Source organism: Petaurus breviceps, unplaced genomic scaffold (genome assembly GCF_028583685.1).
Source record: "Petaurus breviceps papuanus isolate PSGF00001 unplaced genomic scaffold, PetGlider_PUasm1.0 90466, whole genome shotgun sequence".
Classification (NCBI taxonomy): Eukaryota; Metazoa; Chordata; class Mammalia; order Diprotodontia; family Petauridae; genus Petaurus; species Petaurus breviceps.
In genome coordinates, this window is record NW_027187260.1 from 321,986 (window position 1) to 342,531 (window position 20,546).

General features: G+C 33.8%; 1 protein-coding gene across 11 annotated transcripts in view; it reads left to right on the forward strand.

Moving 5' to 3' along the window:
- Positions 1-20,546, forward strand: part of ENAH (ENAH actin regulator) — a 136,200-nt gene that overhangs the window by 70,506 nt on the left and 45,148 nt on the right. For 6 of the 11 annotated variants that reach the window (XM_069062576.1, XM_069062578.1, XM_069062581.1 and 3 more), the window contains exon 4: positions 19,796-19,880. In XM_069062576.1, the coding sequence (XP_068918677.1) occupies positions 19,796-19,880 (85 nt within the window). Of the gene's footprint in view, positions 1-10,232; positions 10,366-12,045; positions 12,103-19,795; positions 19,881-20,546 lie in introns of those variants that run through there. The other 5 variants (XM_069062574.1, XM_069062577.1, XM_069062580.1 and 2 more) reach the window with 2 other exon arrangements.

Sequence of the window (20,546 nt, forward strand, 5' to 3'; positions counted from 1 at the left end):
AGCTGAGCTTCCTTCCCCCCCACCCCCTTTGTTTTTGCTCTCTATGCCTTTATCTTAAGTCATTGATAAAAATGTAAAGCAGCACAAAGACCTAGTACAGATTCCTCACATTCAAGACTTTCCTTTGGCTCTAGCTTTTGAACCAGTTTGGAATCTACTTAATTATACTGTCACCTGCATTGCCTTTCTCATCTTCCCCCTTCCCCCCAAGATATCTTGAGGAAATTTGTCTGATGCTTTTATAAGATTTAGGTCAACAGTAATTAGAGTATTCCTCTGATTTGCCAGTCTTGTAACCCTGTCAGAAAAGGAAATGAAATTATTCCAATATTATCTGTTAATTGACCTTTCTCACTTTCTTAGGTGGTTCTGCTACCCACTCCTCCTTACCTTGTGTTTATTTTGTTATTATAATATATATACACACACATATATATAATATATATACACACTTATTTATGTGTGTGCATATTGAGTAGGAACTGTTTAGTGGGACTTAATGAATGTTTCTTATTTGATTGACAAAGCTTTGCCGTCTGTGTTCACCATTTCCTTTTCTAGATTATCCCTAACCTCTCCTTAATAATAGGTTCTAGGATTTTACCAGAAATCAAATTCAAGCTCATTGGCTTATAGTTTTCAGACTCCATTCTTTTTCCTGTTTTGAAAATTAGACCAACATAAGATGCCTCTCTTCGATTTTGAGGTAAGGATTGAAAGATTATTAACAATCACATCCAGTGATTCTTTTAATTCTCCAAATTATTTATCTGGAACTTTTATATTCATCTAGGACACTTAGGTTTTGTCTGCCTCCTTACTGAGGGTACCAAATCCATATTAGCCATTTTTGTTCTGTCTTTATATCAGAGATTATTTTTCTTAGCAGAGAGAATAGTAAAATAAGAGTTAATAGCACTACCTTCTCTTTCTAGTTAGTTATAATCATGACAATCTACCCTAAGCAGTGATCAAGTTCTTTTGTGATTTTCCTCCTTTTCCGAAATAGCTAAAAACAATAACATCTTTTTTTATCTGTTGCTCTTTCCTAGTCTTAGCTTTGCTACTCCTAACATTCTTATAAAACGATATCATATTTTACTGTTCCATCTTATATATTCTTTTAAATTATAAATCCTAATTTAAATTTTAAATTCTAATTGGTTAGTGAGTTCTCTTTACGTTTACATCAATTTCTTTAGTCAGCTCCTTTTCCCATTTTATCTTGAGGGTTATAAAATATTTTTCATAAATTATGTGAAATAAAGTATGTGACAAAAATGTTTCTGTATACCGTCTGTCCCTGCCCAGTTGAAGATGAATAGTGTCAATATTTAATTCTTCCAGGTTTTCTTTATCTCTTGTTTTCCTTTCTCGTGTCCCTTTCATCCTTCATCATTGACCCCTCACTCTTCATGGAACCAAGTAACCTCTCTGACAAAGATTATTTGGTGTTGCATATAATAAGTCCTCAATAAATGTTTGTCACATTGATCTGAATCCTGGTCACATTCCTTTGATTGACACAGGAAATATTGTCATTACACTTACTGAATGATTTATGTGTGAGCTTGTCAATGTATCACATAATATTTCATCTCTAAATGTGCACTGAAACAGCTTTGCTACTTGTTAAAGAAATTATAGAAATCAGCAAACATCAGAAATTTGGTCTATCAGGTCTTGGGAATCATACTAGATCTATTCATAAAATTTTGTAATGGGTAGTCTTTCTTTGTCTACTTTATTTTCCTTCTGCTTCTGAGAAAACTTCACTTGCTGGAAGTGAGAAAAGATCTATTTCAAGAAAGCCATTGGAGTGAAAGTTTGTATTACTTTGTCATTGACTGCTTTTAGTATTTAGTGGCCACCTAGTTCTACCAGTGATATACTCTTCCTTTAGTTATTTCTCCCTTCTTCCTCTTCTGCCATCATGAAGAAAGGTTAGGCCTCTTTCTTTTCCCATGATGCAATCCCTCTTCTACCTTTGCCCAAGCAAAGAGCCTCATATTTTGTGATTTTAGACACAGTTCCAATCAATCTAGTTAACATTTGATACTATTTTTGTACTGTAATTTTTTGGGGGTGAGGTTGATCAGTTGTGTACAACTCTTTGTGACCCCATTTGGTTTTTTGGGGGGGCTTTTTTTGGAGCAAAGGTACTGTAGTGGTTTGCCATTTCCTTCTCCGACTCATTTTCCAGATGAGGATATTGAAGCAGGCAGGGTAAAGTGACTTGCCCAGGGTCACACAGCTAGTAATTGTCTTAGGTTGGATTTGAAGTTTGGTCCTCCCGACTCCCAAGTCTGCCACTCTATCCACTGTGCCATCTAACTGCTCCATACTGTTAATTTTTTTTAGATGTTTTTGTCATACTGTTTTATTTTTACCTCTGACAGTGAAGCTTCTGACAAAGAAAACCCTGTTCTAAGAACTCAATTTTGTTCATTAATAGAAGCATTTTTGTGTACCAAACATTTGTTTTATGTAAATCAATTAAGCATATAGTGAGAAACCTTCCTCTATAGTAGACCAGTAGGCCTCCATTTTAATGGCTTTTCTTCAGAAAGCTGAGACACAGTATATACTGAATCACAATATGATTTGAAATTCAATAAAAATTTAAAGTCAGATCTTACCTGTATAAGACATTATATTTAAATAAATGTATACTTTAGTGAGTTATGATTTCATCCCCATAGCTAGTCCTTCTGTGGCCAATTACAACCTCATCCTGTCTAGAAAGTGATCCTCCCCTCTCTACTAGCTATCCTGTATCTCTTCTCCCTCATGGAGGATTATACTCAGTTTCTCTGGGTAGGTAATTCTTGGTTGTATTCTTAGTTTGCCTTCTGAAATACCCTACTCCAAGTCCTCTGATCCTTTAGTGTAGAAGCTGCTAAGTTTTGTGTTATCTTGACTGTGGCTTGATTGCTATTTGAATTGTTTCTTTCTGGCTGCTTGCAGTATTTTCTCCTTGGTCTGGGAGCTCTGGAATTTGATTCTCCAGTGTTTTCATTTTGGAATCTCTTTCAATAGGTGATCAGTGGATTCTTTCAGTTTTTTCTGTTTTACCCTCTGGATCTATGATATAAGGGCATATTCCTTCATAATTTCTGGAAATATGATGTCTGTGTTCTTTTTTTTTTGATCATGACTTTTAGGTAGTCCAGTAATTCTTAAGTTATTTTTCCTTTAATGTTTTCCAGTCAGTTGCATTTTCTTCTATTTTTTTCATCCTTTTAATTTCATTTTATTTTTTCTTTATGTCTCATATGATCCTTAGCTTCCACTTGCCCTGTTCTAACTTTTAAGGAATTATTTTCTTCAATGAGCTTTTGTACCTCCTTTTCCATTTTGACCAATTCTATTTTTTAAGATTCTTTTCGTCAGTCAATTTTTGTGTATCTTTTTCCATTTTTTTTTTTTTTGGTATTTTACCAAGTGGTTGATTCTATTTTCATGGTTCTCTTCCATCACTCTAATTTCTTTAACCAATTTTTATCCTAGTTCTCTTATTTATCTTTTTGAGCTCTTCCAGGAGTTCTTTTGGGGCCTGACACCAGTTCATGTTTTGCTTTGAGCATCACATGTAACCTTTTTGACAATGTTATATTATGAGTTTGTGTTTTTATCTTCCCTGTCATAGTAACTTTCTGTGGTCAGTATCTTTTTCTGTTGCTAGCTCATTTTTTGAGCCTATTTCTTAACTTTTAATTTTTTTTGTTAAAGTTAAACTCTGCTCTTAGGGTGGAGGGGGCATTGTCCCAGGCTTTAGGTTTTTCATGTAGCTGTTTTCAGAGGTAATTCTGGGGACCTGTAAGTTTTTAGTTCTTCCAAGATTGTATGATCTAAGGAGAGATGTCACTGTTCTCCTAAGCCTGGCTCTGGTCTGTGAGTGACCTGCCCTGGACCAGTGGACCCTCACTTGTGGCTACATGCTCTAGTGTGCTAGTGTTCCTCCTCACCCTGGGACTGTGTGACCTGGGTCTGTGACTCAGATCCCTCTTTGGGCAGTGTGTGAGGGATCCTGCACCCAGTGCCAGCAAAGTGTCATTGTAATCTCTTTCTGACCATTTGTCGCTGGGGAGATTGCTGTTGATTCAGTTACCCCAACGCCTGCATAGTCTGTTTCTATGTGAGTTTGACACTGCAATCTAGTTAAAATTTAAATTACATAAAAGGAAGTATGACGTGAAATACATCTGAAAAGCTGTGTTGGAGCTTTATTGTAAAGGGCCTTAATGCTAGACTGGCCTTTTGGAATACTGGATGGAGGCTGTATGGAGAATTGATTGAAACAGAAGGGAGTGAGAATCTCACCAGTTTAGAAGAAAGACCATGTAGCTTTCATTCTGAGACACACTGCAGCGAGGTCATAAGTCCATCAAAATATTAAAGTGAAGGGCATGTCTTATTTTAGGCAGTGGCAAAGAACTTGACCATGTAGAGCCAGAGGCCAATGAAATTAGCATGGTAAGTGACAGAGATTACATGGAATAATATGGAGGAAGTAAGAATGGGAGTTGAAATAAACTGTAGGTTGTTAGCATAGTTGGAGCTGGACATAATGAGCACTTAGGATAATGGCATTGGGGGCATGATTCAATGGAAGGGGACAGATTCAAGACACTTTACAGAGGTTGAATTTTTAGGATATGATAGTTGAAATGATATGGAGTCAGAAGAGAGTTGGAAGAGTCAACAGTGGTGGCAAGGATTCAGGATCGAATGACCTAGAGGTTGTTATGGCCTGCAACAAAACTAGAGAAGCCAGGAAGAGTGGAAAGTTTAGTGAGGAAGGCTGTGATTTCAGCTTTGGAAATGGGGGTTTGAGGTGTCAGTGGGATATTGAGGTAGTATAATAATAACTAACATTTATGTAGTGATTGCTATGTGCCAGCATGGCATATGCCAAGTCAGCACTTCACAATTATTATCTCATTTGATCCTCTCTGTCAGGTAGATGCTATTATTATCCTAACTTTATAGGTATGGGAATTGAGACATATAGGGATAAGTGACTCAGCTACCATCACAGAACTAGTAAATGTTTCAGGATGAATTTTAAGGGGAGTATATGAGAGATGTTACTAATGTTAGAATGACAAGACTTGGCAACTGATTGGATATGGGGAGTATGGGAATGAGAAATCAAGGATGACACTTGGCTTGTGAGCCTGGATGACTATGAGATTAGTAGTTCCCTCTCCAGTAATAGGAGAGTTTGGAAGAGAAGGAGGTTAGAGTAAAAGCTAAAGAATTCAGTTTTGAACTGAATTTAAGATTTCTATTTGAACATGTCTGTGTCTATGGAGCAACCAGTTCGAGATGACCAGTAGGCCTGAATCCCCAGAGAGGAGAGTATCAAAAGGAATAAGGTAAGCAACATTCTCAAAGGCTGCAGAGGTTCAGAAAGGCCTTTTAGATTTGGTAGCTTTGGAGATCAGTTTCTCTGGAGTGATTTGGTTAGAAGCCAGGCTATAGAGAGTTGAGAAGAGAATGAGAGGAAAGAAAGTGGAAGCATTGATTATAGACAGCCTTTGCAAATAGTTAAGCCAACAAAGGGAAAAGAGATGGCACAATAGCTAGTGAGGGATTTTTGAGGATGTAGGAGGTATGGGCATGTTTGTAAGCAGTTAGGGAAATAGGCAGTATACAAGGGGAAATAGGCAGTATACAAGGAGAAATTGTTGATTTCAATTTCAATTGTAGATTCAAGATTGAATGGAATCATTTGTGCATGTACAGAGATTAGCCTTGGAAGGAAGTTCATCACTTCATGTTAGACTGGGATGAAGGAGGGAAGAAAAAGTGGCTCTCAGAGAACAGTTTCACTTTTTTTCAGGGAAATATGGGTCACAGTTTTCAAATGATTGATTTGGGGAAGGGGAAGCCATGGGAGGTTTGAGGAATGATGAAAAGTGGGATAATGAATTATTTAGGGAGATGTAAAAGGATGGTTAGGTGTATTTCCTTTCACTTTTTCTTTATTAACCTTCTGCTACTGCTGATTTAATGGTTTGGATAGAGGCTGGTAAAGAAGCAGAAGTTAAGGTCCTGAGGTGGCAGTAGATTGTAATGTTTTTCTGTCCTATTTGCTTTTCTCTCACATCAGTTGCTGACAACATTCTAGATGTGATCTTTGAATGGGAGGGAAACATATTAGAATTCTAATATGGGAGCCGAATGAGTCCCTTCCTTGCCCCCTAATCTCTTACTTCCTTTACAGCCTTTTGCTGTTAATGGGTTGGGGTGGTCAGGAAAAATATAAGAATTCTACTCTGATTTTCCCATACTACCAAATGGTGACTGTGAGGGTTATAGAGGGGAGGCACTGGGACATCTTCAGTTATAACCTCTTCATGGCAGTCACCCTAATTCAACCCCCTGTCTTCTCTGCTTTAGACTATTGGATTAGCCTCCTAATTTCTCTGCTACTAGCCTTTCACTTCTAGTTTGACCTTCACACAACTACCAGAATTATTTTCCTAATGTGTAGTTCTATCTGTATCATTCCCCTGATTGTATAGCTTCAGTGGTTCTTTAGTGTCTTTAGGCTAAAAGGTAACTCAGCCTGGCATATAAGGCACTCAGAGTCAGACTCCATATTACCTTACTAGCATTTTTTGATCCCATTCCACTATACTTTACTGCCAGACTGAACCTATTGCTCATGTCCTCATGCTTTTTTTTTTCTTGCCTGTCTCTGTATATTCATGTAAGTTATCTTTCTTACCTAGAATACATTACCCCTCATTTGCCTATAAAAATTCTTCTTGTCCTTTAAGATATAGTTCAGACGAAACAGCTTCCATGAAACCTTCTGGTTTCCCTTAGTTGAAAGTCATCTCTCTCCCTCTACCCATAACAAATTTCTTAAAGAACTTTATCTTTAGATTTCTACTTTGTACTTGTCACACTTGTCACTTTCTACCTAGTTAAGTACCTGTTCTGTCCTTATTAGATTTTAATCTTGAAAGTTGGAACGTCCCATCATTGTATACCCAGTGCTTAATGATAATTATTATCATAAAACCAGTATTTATATAGCATTTCAGGGTTTGTAAAGTGCTTTACAAATGTCTCACTTTATCTTTACAATAAGTTTGTAAGGTAGGTACTATTATCCCTATTTTGCATTTGAGGAAACTGAGACAGAGGTGGGTGACTTGCCCAGGGTCACATATCTAGTGTCTATGTGTCTGAGATAGGACTTGAACTAGATAATCCCAATTCCAGGCCCAGTTCTTAACTGCATACTTAGCTGCTTCTAGCAATTTAGCACATTTTTGTACATAGTAGACACTGAATAAATGTTTGTTGAATTGGATTAAATTAAATTGTTGGGGGTTGAAACTGTAGTGGGCCAATTTTGGCAACGTGATAAATTGAAACAGCAAAATGGGAATGAGGAGAAGGAATTCCATAGCAGCAGCATGTAATTTACTGGAGCTGAGTCTTCCTTGGGTATCCCTTCTTACTTAAAGTTGGATTTTAACTCAGGGTTTGCCTGGGGTGGCAAAACTAGGCTTCTAGGCTATTTTCCTATGCTCCTTGTCTACAGGCAGTGTTAATATTTTAAAACAGTATGCATTTGAGGGAGGAAGTGAGTGTGGGTGGAATCCTCTTGTTTCCTTGTCTACCTAAATATAACAAATCCACAATCAATAAAAATTCACATATAACCTGTTATACTGTGGATTTTCAGAGTAATGCTATACTAACTTTTGATAGTATTGGGTGCTTTTCTAGTAGGATTTGTACAGTATACTGTGTGTGTATGTAGAAGTATACAAATAGGTATTTTTCTATCAAATTCTATGGTCTAGAATCTTTTTTTTTTTTAAAGCATTCCGGGTTAAGTAACTTGCTCAAGGTTACACGGCCAGTTATTTCTGGGTGTGGTGCTGAGTGTCTGAGCCTGGATTTGATGCAGGTCATCCCGACGCTGGAGCCGGTGCTCTTACTTGCTGAGCCACCTGGCCGCCCCTATGGTCTAGAATCTTAATGAAATTTTCACACTATGTTAGAGATTCCTAATCTCTCTTAATTGATCTCTTTCCTTAATTGCTACAGTGACATTGACCCCCAATGTATTTCTTTAAGAATTCATTTCAGCCCACTACATGCCAAGCACGTTGTATAGCATTGGGGTACAGTGATAAAATAAAACAGACCACGCCTCCATAGACCTTACATTCTACTGAAGAGGACATAAAATGTGCACAGATAAGTGAATTCAAAATATAAATGACATAAAGACAAAATAATTTGACTGGGTAGAGGGGTGGGGGAGTGGATCAGGAAGTGCTTGGTGTAGGAAATGATAAGTTAACCTTGAAGGAAGCTAGGAGTTCTAAGAGGAGGGAGTGGGGTGTGTTCTAGGCACGTGGGGCAGCAAAGGCATGGAGTTTGACTGGTTTGACTGGAACGTAGAATTGTGAGAGGGAGTAACATAAAGTCAATCTAGAAGGATGTTCTGTAAGAAGATTGTGAGGAACTTTAATCCCAGGTATTTAAATTCAACACAGGCATCTGTATTTTATCCTGGAGGAAAGAGGAAACACTGAAACTTCTTGAGGAGAGTTAGACCCAGGTTTTAGGAATATATCTTAAAGGATGAAGGATGTGTTGGTGAGGGGAGCCTCTGACTAATTGGTAGTGATTGCAGTAGTGAAGGAGGCTGAATTAGGCAGATGTCTGTATAAATGAGGAAAAGGAGTTGTAATGCAAGGGTGGAGATAGAATTGAGATATGATATGTGAAGGAAAGTCAAGATTTGAGTATTGCTTTGAGGTTGTGAACCTGGGTCATTGAAAATATGGTAATGTTCTCAGCAGAAATAAGGAAATTAGGAAGAATGGTGGGGGGAAAGATGAATATCTGTTTTGGGCATTCATTTGTTAAAACAAGCATGTTGAGTTTGAGATGCCTGTGAAAAATCCAGAGGGAGATGTCTGACAGGCAGGTGTTGATGTGGGACTGGAGCTCAAGAGAGCTGAGGGCTAGATTTGTAGATTTGGTAGTCCACCTTCATAGAAATAATATATTAAACCCATGTGTCAAAAAAAGAATGTGTAGGAGGAGAAAATGGCACAGGATTCACCTAGCATGGGGGTGAGACATGGATGTTGATCAAACAAAGAAGATTGAGTAGGAGTACTCTGGAAGGTAGGACCCAGAGAGCTGTGTCACAAAACCCCAGGTAGGAAAGAGTATGTAAGTAGAGAGGACATGGTCAACAGTATGAGATACAGAGGGGTCAGGAAGAATTAGAAAAGAAAAAGCCATTAAGGGAAAAGTAAAAAAGCCCTTGAATAGTAGAGCCAGATCTTATTCTAGTGATATTTTTAAAAGATCTAGCAAAAATATTAACTACAAAAACAGGAGGGAGAGACTTACCTAAATTGAAGGTAGGGCCCCAAATTTTTTTAGAACCAGCACTTTGTATTAAACAATTAGAAAACTAGAGTTCTTGGCCTGTCTCAACCAATGGGATCTTTGGCAAATGATTTAGACACTCTGAAACTTAGTTTCCTGATTTGTAAAATAAGCAAATTAATTTCCTTGTCTATCTGACAGTCGTCTTGTGATAATCAAATGAGATAACAAATGAGAAAGATTCAAAAATATTGAAGTGCCATGCAAACATCAGTTGTTTTTGTAGTCACCTTTTAGAGGAGCTCTAATCTGCTTTTAACTGCCTTTCAATATTAGTTCATTTATGTTGCATAGAATCATCAAATCTTAGTATTTTAAGGGAATATTTCAAACATCTTTTCTTTGAAATTCGTTTTACTCAATTGATGTGTGGTATTAAAGTTATTATCAAATGACCAGAAATTTGTCTCTTAGGTTAGATGTTGCTATAAGATGAATTCTATTGAAATTTGTCATATTTTAGTGTATTTTCCCTTGTACTTCTGTATTTTTAATCTTTTCTAGCAAAGAAGGAGTTAATAGCATCAAGGATGTTAAGCAGGAAATGCTGTTATCCTTATGCATATGATGGAGTGAATAATTTAGTATCTTCGGGAAATGCAAACTGCAGTAAGAATTCAAGCAACCTTTATCAGAGTAGTAAGCAATATTTTGCTTGACAGCATGAAGTGAAAATTTTTAACAGAAAAAGAAGGTTTATACTGTTCATTGCAGGAATATTATATGGCAGTTTAAATTGTAATATGGATGCAGATTTTTTTTGGTCTAAAAACAGTAAGACTGCGTAAGAGAAATCATGGCTTACCTGCATTCTGACAATTCTCAGGAGGTAATTGGCAACTCTCCTTGCCAGTATGGTTGGTAACAGGATTTGGCAGTTTCTGTGCTGTCAGAAGCGGGATAATTTCTCAAGTTTTTCTTGTAAGTGTTTATTTTTCTTATGCTTCTTTACTTGCACATTGTTTAAGAAAAAGATGGCTAAGACATCAGCCCTTAGTTAATTTAATTTAATCTAGACTCTACAAGAGCAGTTTAAAAATTGTCAAGTAGTATTGCAAAATAGAGATGTGTAATTTTAATTTAAAAAATTACTGTTTCTTTATACAGTCTACTCTTAGAATTAGTTTGATAGAGATATTTCCTTTTACATAATAATGTATATTATAATTTGTAACATTATTGTAAATGTCATCACTATATGTTTAATCATATTTTGAGAGCCTTGTAGTATTGACATCCTTGGCTTTCTATTCTGTTTTTTTGGATGTTGTATTTTGAGTGTTAAAATGGTTTAATGGAATCTCCTTAAAAATCAGAATGTCAAAAATATTACTGCTTAAAGAAACAAGACGTATAAAATTGTTATCTTAAATTAAGCCTTCTAAAAATGATCTAGATTTGTTATATTATACTATGATTTAAACACTTTTAGATATGTACTCTTCTACTAAATATAAGTTGGTTTTATTCTGTTTTTAGGAAAAAACATTTTTAGGTAGTACAAGCTGTACTCTAAAGTATCAGACTTTTTTTTTCCTTTAAAAAAACTGTCTTGATTTTGGTAGTGGTTGCTTTAAAAGTTATTCTATTTTTTTGGTGATATTTAAACTGGTTTATTTTTAATTCACTAAATGTTTCTTGGTTACTACAAATGAGAACAGAGAACATCTCCCAAGAAGATACATAATGGTATATGTATATGTAGAGATAGATTCCGTGCCCCCACCCCCACTTTCACCCAGTTTTGATTGTTGCACATAGTTTTTGTTAGCCCTCCAAATTTTCATATTTTTTTGGGGAATATAATTAATGAGACTTGGTCTTTTAAAAGTTCTACATGATAATTTAAATGTATTTGGTAATGTACATAAATTTATTTCATGGATATTCAGTGTTCTAGTTAATTTTTTCACTTTCTCAATTTGCACATAAACATGTTGATTAACTTTCACAAATGGTTTTGAGGGAAAAGGAAGAAACAACAGAATGGGAAAGTCAGAGACAATGTGTTACTATCATTTTCTGTTTCAATACCAATGAAATATATTAGTTTCTTGTTATAATATAAAACTTAATTGCTGTAGGTTCTTTTCATGTTGATGGAATCTTTTTGACAGAAATCAGAAAAAAAACACTTTAAATGTTCTTATCAAAATATATTTTTCTTATCCTGAGTATTTTCAAGTGAAAATTATTTTAAACGGAATAGGGCACAAGTTTATTAGGGTACATGTCATAAATTGAACTCTTCTTAAATTAATATCTCTTTAAACTTAGGAACTAGAAGCCCATTATATTCTTATTTGTGAAATGAATGTTACTTTCTCTTCTGATAGGTTATTATCATAAGGTTTTTTTCCTCCCATAGATGAGATCATAGGGAAAAATATTTGGTCAAAAATATATACATATATATATCTCACAGAGTACCAAATTCTAATAGGACGTATAGGGAAAAGAGGAATAACCAAGAAATATGTATAAATACACACTAAGCATTTAAAACCACCTTTTAGTCTACTATGAAGTCCCTGGACTAATAATTTACAGATGGCCCCTTTTTGTCCTTTGAAGCTTCTAACACCAAGGTGTCTGTTGCAGCCCAGAGCAAGGTTACTGCTACCCAGGACAGCACTAATTTGCGATGTATTTTCTGTGGTAAGCAACATTATGTTTACATTATTTTTTTCAAGCTGTGGTACATACTGCTTGCACTTTTCATAAGTCTTATTAACCCTAGGCCATGGTCTAATTTTTGGTAATTGGGATTTATTATAAGCTACTGTTTTTATATTCTGATCAATGTTATTTTAAATGTATATATTATTTTGATAGCTTTTGAACCTGCTCATTAGTTGGGGGTACAGAATCACTCTTTGGGAAATTCTGATCATGATCAACTCTTTGTACTAATAGATAATGCTTTTTAAATTTTTTAAAAAGTTGTGTTTAGGAGAAAACTATCTTTTCTCATTAGAAATTCTTTTAATGATTATAATTCTTAAGGTATATTGAGACCTAAAAAAATGTCTCCACTTACACTACTTTTTTATCTAAATTACATTACCTCCAGTTACTGAATGGCTTTGAAGGCAATAGAAGCTATGTTTCAGGATCAGCAGGATGGTGTCCTGAGTATATGTTATTTAAAAAAAAATTGTCACAAGTAATTGTGACTTAGCCTAAGAAAATGTAGGCTTTTAGAAAATGCACATATAAGCCCACTTCATCTTGGTGCCCTAATGAAACAAATTATGAAAGAATAAAAACATCCAAGCAAAAGACTGGTTATTCTGTTTTTGGTATTTAGTTAGGCTTTTTCACTTTGGTTTCCTTTTATTTCCCTTTATAGTTTTGAAACTCTAAACTCTAAAAAAGAAGCTTTAATTTGACAGTTTGGAGTACTGAGTAATTTGAAAAAGTTGATTTTTAATAAGGAAAAATATATTACAGATTTTTACTAACAGTATAAATTCTAAGTTATATTCATTACTATTATTATTTCAGAATATTGCAACTTTTTCTGCTTTATATTCAAGACAGAGCATAGCACTTTAAATATTAATATTGTTAATTTACTAAAAGGAGATTAAAGATAAAGGAAAATTATTTTAAATTTGTGAATATTCTTGCTTGTTTGCAATTAGCAAGGAACTATTTATTGTATTTTTCCAAAACAAAAACTAAACTAGAAAATTAGCATTTCATTGTTGTAATATTCATATAGCAGTTGAATTGTTTACAGATTTCCATGTAGTGACTGAGACATGATAGTTAAATTAGGTTATTCATCATCAGCATTTATCAAGTGGAGCCAAAATGTCCTTCGAATATTATGCTTTAGTTTTAGGAAATATGTTTCTGATTTTCTTTCCTAGACAGGCCATCCACACTGTCTTTTGAGCCGGTCTTAGGTTAATATTCTATCTTAAATTGTAAACCACTATATTTATGCCTATTATAAGGGCATTTTAATTCTTGTTTCCTTTGTAAATTTCTTGCATTTTTGGTACACTACTATTTCTATTTTATATTAAGACCTAATAACAGAAAATAGTGCTTGCAAATTGGCCAGCTCTTCTGTAAATTAAGAAGGACTTGACCACCTGGAGAAAGACTAATTCAGCTTCAGTCAGTCAAAGTAATTCTGTAAAAAGTTGACAGTGAAGTGTAAAAAAAACCCAGTTTTTTGATTAAAATAAAACTACCCTTTTTTGAGTTTCCTCTGAATTAAGCTTTGAAATGAATGCCTAGAGCTTCCACTGAGAGTAAAAAGTGTAAAATTTATTACCTTCCTTACTAACTAATTTTCATGAAATAGAGATGATCTTTGGCTTCTTTTGAAGAGTTTGCCAGTTGAGTGTGAAGTGGGAGGAAAGAAGGAGAAAGGTTTGAGTGATAACCTGATAATGAATTTTGTGTCTCTTATCCAATGGTCAACCTAGCTAAGTTAACTTTCAGGAGTGATTAATTTTTTTGGCTGTAGGAATTTAAGAAACCTAAGTTGTAGAGAAGTTGTATTATTTGTCAATGAGGCAAACTGATGAAATGACAGTTCTCTTTTTATTAGCTTAATTTTTTGTGTATGTATGAAATTCTCCATTAATGTCCTATCTAATTACCATGTGATGATGTGGAGGTGACCCTAAGTTCATGGCTATGGCAGTTGAGCATAACCTCTGTCAGAGTCTATCAAGTTTAGAATGGCTTCAAACCCAAGTCAGGGACTTCATGCCTGTCATTTGAGGTCCAGCCTAGCTGATTTTAGAGAGATTCCTCATCAGATTTGGCCATATAGGCAGCCAAATTTTTTCAGTCATGGAAGCTCTGCTAAGTGATAGAAAATTTCAGAATATGTAAGTAGAAGTAGTACCCACATCAATGAAATCACAGAAACCTGAAGTAATATTGAAATGAATAAAATAAATACTTTTTGAATAAAATATATACTCTTTTAACTGTACAGTTAAGTAATTTGTGTCAAGAGAATGAAAATAATATTATTTGTAGAATAGATATGTGATGTTAAAAAGAGAATGATTTTTTGGTAACTTGGCAATTAAAAGACAAATATTCAAAGGAGATTTTCTGTATTGAAATAATCAGGGAAATCAATTGCTTTGGTAAAGAATAGTAAGGAGTTTTTGGTAATCCCCTCTACTGTGCATTCTCTTCAGCCATTACCAGCCAGAATAGGTTAACATCTACTAAATGCATCTGTAACAATTCCATGGGAAGGTAAAAATAAAAGAGCAAGACACAATTCATGTAATACCAAGAACAAAAAACACTCCTTTATTAATCTCTTTTCCTCATTCATTCCCTTTGTCAGATATTGCTAATAAAGGACTTTTGTTCTTTAAAATGCCCTTGTAAGTAAATCTCAGTGAGAAGATAGGTTTTTAGATACATCATAGCTAATGCTACCTCTTAAAATATATGTTGATAGGCAAAGCCAAAGTTCAAATGATCATTTCCCTGCTTTTAAAGAGATTTGATGACATTGCTTTGCTTTTTAAATACTTTATTCTGAGACATGTAATTGCCTTCCCCACAATCTCTTCCCCTCTCCATTATTCAGGTTCATAATGACCTTGATATTTTAGGAAAAGTAATGATGATTAAGCATACATAGCCTTAACCATTCTTAGTGGGTACCGCATGTTTTAGGTCTTGTGCTTGATTTTGAGTTGAGCAAAAACCTAATTCCAATTTTTTTTTAACCAATGAAGTCTCATATAAAAAGGACAATTATATGACCACATTTTGATCATTTTCCTTCAATATGTTCATCCTTTTCAGTCCTGCTCTTTTAATTCTTTCACAATGCTTATATTACAATAGACATTGCATACAAAATGCTTTGTGCTTTCAGTATTTAAGATTTGGCAGCAAGCCATCATTATGGTAGCTTTAAAAAAAACTCAACACAGACTGAATGTAGTCTTTTCCCCTAAATTCAAAGACTTAGAATGAACAGTATTCAGATAGCTATGATAGATTTTCTAGATTATAGCTCTACATGCCATTGAATGATATTTTTTATAGACGTCTACTTATGAAGAAAAAAAAAACTGCCTCTTACTAGAACAGATTGGAAAAGTCATGAGAGCTATTTGTTTTTCAGTCTTTTCATTATTGTAAAAGGACTTTGAAATGATTCCTATCTCTTCAAGGTTTCTTGTATAAAATATAGTAAACTTAGTTTTTAACAAAGATGAAATCATTCCCAAAGTTCTGCTATATTTTCTCTGTAGAATCAGAAGCCATTTCTTCTCTTACTGTCTCCAAAGATAATGTTTCATGTCCATTTTGACTTTCCTCAATTAAAATACCTTTTTCTTTGCTTTTCTTAAAATTCAGTCCTATGGTTTTTACTTAGTAGTTTTGCTTTTTAAAATAAAAATGTCATGCTTGAAGTATGGGAGACGTTATTTTTGCTTCCCCCGCAAAAAAATTATTGAGTAAAAATTTTAAGATTGATCAGCCTTTGCAGCCTCTGTCTTGGTCTGTTACATTTGCCTTAAAATGGTTTGTTTTACTAAGTAGCAAACATAGTAAATTGATAATGTGATTTCTATACAGGAAATGTGAATTAATGTAGCTTTAAAAGTTTAGGATAGTCATGATGCAGACACATAGAAGAAACATATTTCTTTGGAATGGAGTGGCAAATAAAATCACAAACTCCCAACTTTTCACATTTTCTTTTTTCAGGTTGCATTCAGTATGTGGTACTCAATTGACAGACCTAAGCGTTCACAATCACTTTGCAGACAGTGTCTTTAAAATTTACATATTTAGTTTTTGCTCATTTTAGAAAGAACTCTGTATAATCTGGATAGTTCTGTTGCTGAAGAACTAAATAACTGTTGAATGGATGAAAGAAAACAAAAGTTTAGTGAAGAATTTTAGTCTTCCAGTTTTTCTTTTTGTTGTTTTACAGAAAGGCCTTTTCTGATATCAAATGACCTGGTATTCATGAATTTATTAGTGTAAGCAACCAAATAATGATGTAAAGAAGTAAGACTTCAAACATATTAGAATTGTATAGATTTATTTTTTTATTTTTTCCTTTTTGGAGGGCAATTGGGGTTAAGTGACTTGCCCAAGGTCACATGGCTAGTTTTTGTGTTAGGTGTCTGAGGCCGGATTTGAACTCAGGTCCTCCTGACTCCAGGGCTGGTGCCGTATTCACTGCACCACCTAGCTACCCCTTGGATTTATTTTTATTAGAAAACTTAATTGAGATATTGATACCTATTTCATTAGATATATCATCGCATTATCTTTCACAAATGACATTTGTTAATATAGGAAGAGTTATGTGAAAATTTTGTAGAGTTGTTAAAATTTATAGGACTGCTTAGAATTTTTCAGTACTTAAAACCTAAACTTATGAAATTAGGTTTCTAAAAACCTAAAAATCAGTTTTTCAATTTAAGGCATTTTTAAGTTTTTTGTCAGAAAGAATTCACATTATGACATCAAGTCTTCCTGATCTTTTTATTTCAAAGGTAATAAATTATTTCTTCTTGAAAAAGTACATAATTTTAGGTTAATATTGAGTTATTATAGACAAGTTATATTTAATAGACTACAACTTAATAAGCTTTTGGACTGTCATGTTAGATTGTAAAAACAACCATCACCAAATAATTATTCATGGTTTAGTGGCCTTACAAGTTCACAACCTTAAGTTAGATTATAAAGTGTTTACCTAGATTATATAAATGGTTTTTTAGCAGCCTTAAATAAATGTTCTTTAAGAGTTTTGTATTACTAATTAGGATTTAGTATTCACTTCGAGAAAGTTTTTTTAGCATGTACCTTGATATATGGTGTAATGAGAAAACACTCAATTTACATCGAATGAATATCTGAATTCCAGTGTGATCTCTGTGCAACCATGGTTCATAATATGACTACTGAATTCACAGAGATGTAGTAAACAAAGCACTGCGTAAACTTTAAAGTGCTATAGAAATATGAATTAATATTGTTATTACTGGAATCATCAAATCATTGCATTTGAGAACTGGAAAAAGAATTAGAAATCATCTGTAAAAACACTTCTTTTTACGGATGAGGAACCCGAGCCCAGAAGCATTAAATGATATCCCTAAGAAATTAAGTAACAGGAGTTAGGACTAGGATCCAGGTTTCGTAATTTCCTAGCCCAATGCTCTACCTGAAATTGAATTTTTTTCTTAAACTGTTTCTATTTTAATTTCTATTACTTAAAAGATTTCATCTGCAGATATTTTATCATTGCATTTTGTACATAACATGAACTAATATTGGAGCAAAATTTCTTTCTTATATATTCTCTTAACAACTCTGCCAGCATATCAGAAAGCATGGTTACCTTTAAAAAAATCTTTCTGATAGATTAGTAAATGGTTTTGCATTTAAAATTAAAAATATACCAGATATTGTAAATAAATGCTACTTCAAGCTATTTAACCTATAAAAGACAACTACTGTATTTAAAACTTGTAACAGTATGAATTTTCATATTTAATTTACACTACATAAAAATTGTTCTTAGACATTCTTGGAAGTAGGGTGAATATAGTGATGATGTCAATTACTACAGCTAATTGCCTATTTGGAATAGTTAGCTAAGAGTAGCCTGAATATGCACCATCTTTAGATGCAGACTTTTTTTCATTGTTTCTTAAATTTATCCATGCACTTGTATATGCTTTTCTAAAAAAAGCCCTACGACCACCTGTTATATACCCATTCTTCCCCCTAAGTGTTAGTGTTAATAATACAAGATTTTAACATAATAGTAACAGACAACATTTGTATTTTTATTAGGGGTGGGGATGGGGGTAGGGATGGGTGTGGGTGGTATATTTTAAGATATGAAATGTGTATGATACACACTGCAGCCTGCAAAATTGTTCAGCTATTCATACTGTGCTTCTTAGGTAAGAATAACATATTTTTAAAAACAGAATAGTAGATTTTAAATTTTCTTTAGTTGAAGGCTCAAAATGGATTACTTTTCAAAATTTAAAAACATGCACCACTAAATTTATGTTAGCTGATTAATTTGTAATTTATAAGAAAATTCAAATTATTTTATAGCAAATAATTACTGAAAGTGTATTGTATGAGGGGGAAAATAGAATTCTGGTAAATAATCATGATCCTTCACTGCTGGATCGGTTAGCCCAGAATTCAAATGAGCTTGATCCTTTCGAGTATTAATTTTTTTTTCTTTATTAGTAGTCTAGTAGCCTTTCAGAAAATCTCAAAAAATACCTTTATTTGTATCTTACCATTTTTATTGATGAATATTCTACATTTTTGACAAGTTTTGGCATGTTAAGTTTCAATATTTTTATATTCAGAATAGAAGGTGGTGACCATTATTTCTTTTTCTGTACTGTTATAAGATGTAAATGTTTTGACTTCTAAATATGGTTATGTAGGAATAGTTCCAATATTTATTGATCTCATCTTTGAAAACATCTTACTATTATCATTGCCACTAATTTGGGGAGCAATTCTATTCTTGGCAGCAGAAATTACCCCAATAATTGCTAGGCTGATGATTGATTAAAGACTTGAGCAGTAGAATGTATAATGAGAGACATGTACCTAAAAAAAAAATTCTTATTGGTAGCTGTGGAGGATGCTTTATACAACTTAAAAGTCTTTGAAGATTACCTATGTTCAAAATTCAATTAGCTAGGTTAATTATAATGGTTAAATTTAGTATCCATTCTATTCAGTGCCAGAAATGCAGAGTCATTGAATAAAAAAGTCATTTTTTTAATTGGCCAACAAATTTATAATGCGTCATTAAATTTGCAGTAACATCATAAATCAGTATTAGTAACAAGGTTCTCATGCTCTTTCTCTCCTGTTTTTCATTTCCAGTGTTCTATTTAGGTGAGTTTTCAATTCTAATTCTTCTTTTGAGTATCTTACACCGTTTTCATCCCTCCCCTTTCCCTCTTCAATCATGAGTAATTACTTCAGAGATAATGTTTCTTCATTGTCTTAAAGAATGTCAAATTCAGGTGCCTCTTCAGATTCTCATTGATTACTTGTTTTACTCTTATGCTCTTCATGTATAAATTTTTATTTTTTCTTTATTCCTGAAGTTTTTTCCATTTGTTTCAAGTAAGTCTTCTGGAAATAATGACAGTATTTTGTTGCAGTCTTCTTTCATTTGCTGTGTGTTACGAAGCTTATGTTTTGTTTTGCTACAAAAGGAAGATACATTTGTAAATATTTGTGATGATTTTGTATTATTTTCCTGATTTTATATATTTTATCAACTTTAGTATAAAAACAATACTCATTTATAATCTTGTTTTCACTTTCATAGGTCCTACATTACCTAGACAAAATTCACAACTGCCTTCCCAAGTGCAGAATGGTCCATCACAAGAAGAATTGGAAATTCAAAGAAGGTAACATTGGGAATTTGTAGTTTTCTGTCTTACTACCACTGAAGAATTGCGATGTGGAGAAATTCTAACATTGAGTTTTTGAATGTTATAGGTGCAATTTGCCTTGTCAGTTTTTCTTCCAAAAAATTTTTTTTTCTTACTGCCAAAAAGTTTGGTACTAACTTTTATACTCATCACATATATTTTAACCCCCTTGTATGTGTAAGGTCCTAAAGTAGACTATAGAAAGAAACATAAGACATGATCTAAAATATCATTGATTTTTATCTGCTTTAGGTGGTAGATATAGCACATACATGAAAAATTAACGATTAGCTAGTCAGTAGAAAAAATAGTAAATGTTTTGAGAATCCAGAGAAGGGAAATAAAACCATAAGCTGAGCTAGTCAGAAAAGATTTTAGTAAAAACAGAGAGCTTGACCTACCTTTATAGGAGTTTTTAGGTAGCAAGGAAGAAGGGCATTGTAGGTGTGGAAATTGGTATGAGCAGCACCATGGTTTTAGAAGGTGATTGGTTAAGTCCTTATAATAATTAGTAGTAAGTGAATGATGGAAGGTGTGCCTGGAATGGTATCCAGTGGCAAGACTATGGAGAGTTTCAATATTAAGGATTTTGGATTTGAATATATAATCAAATACAAAGGCAAACTGATTCCCCAAATTCCC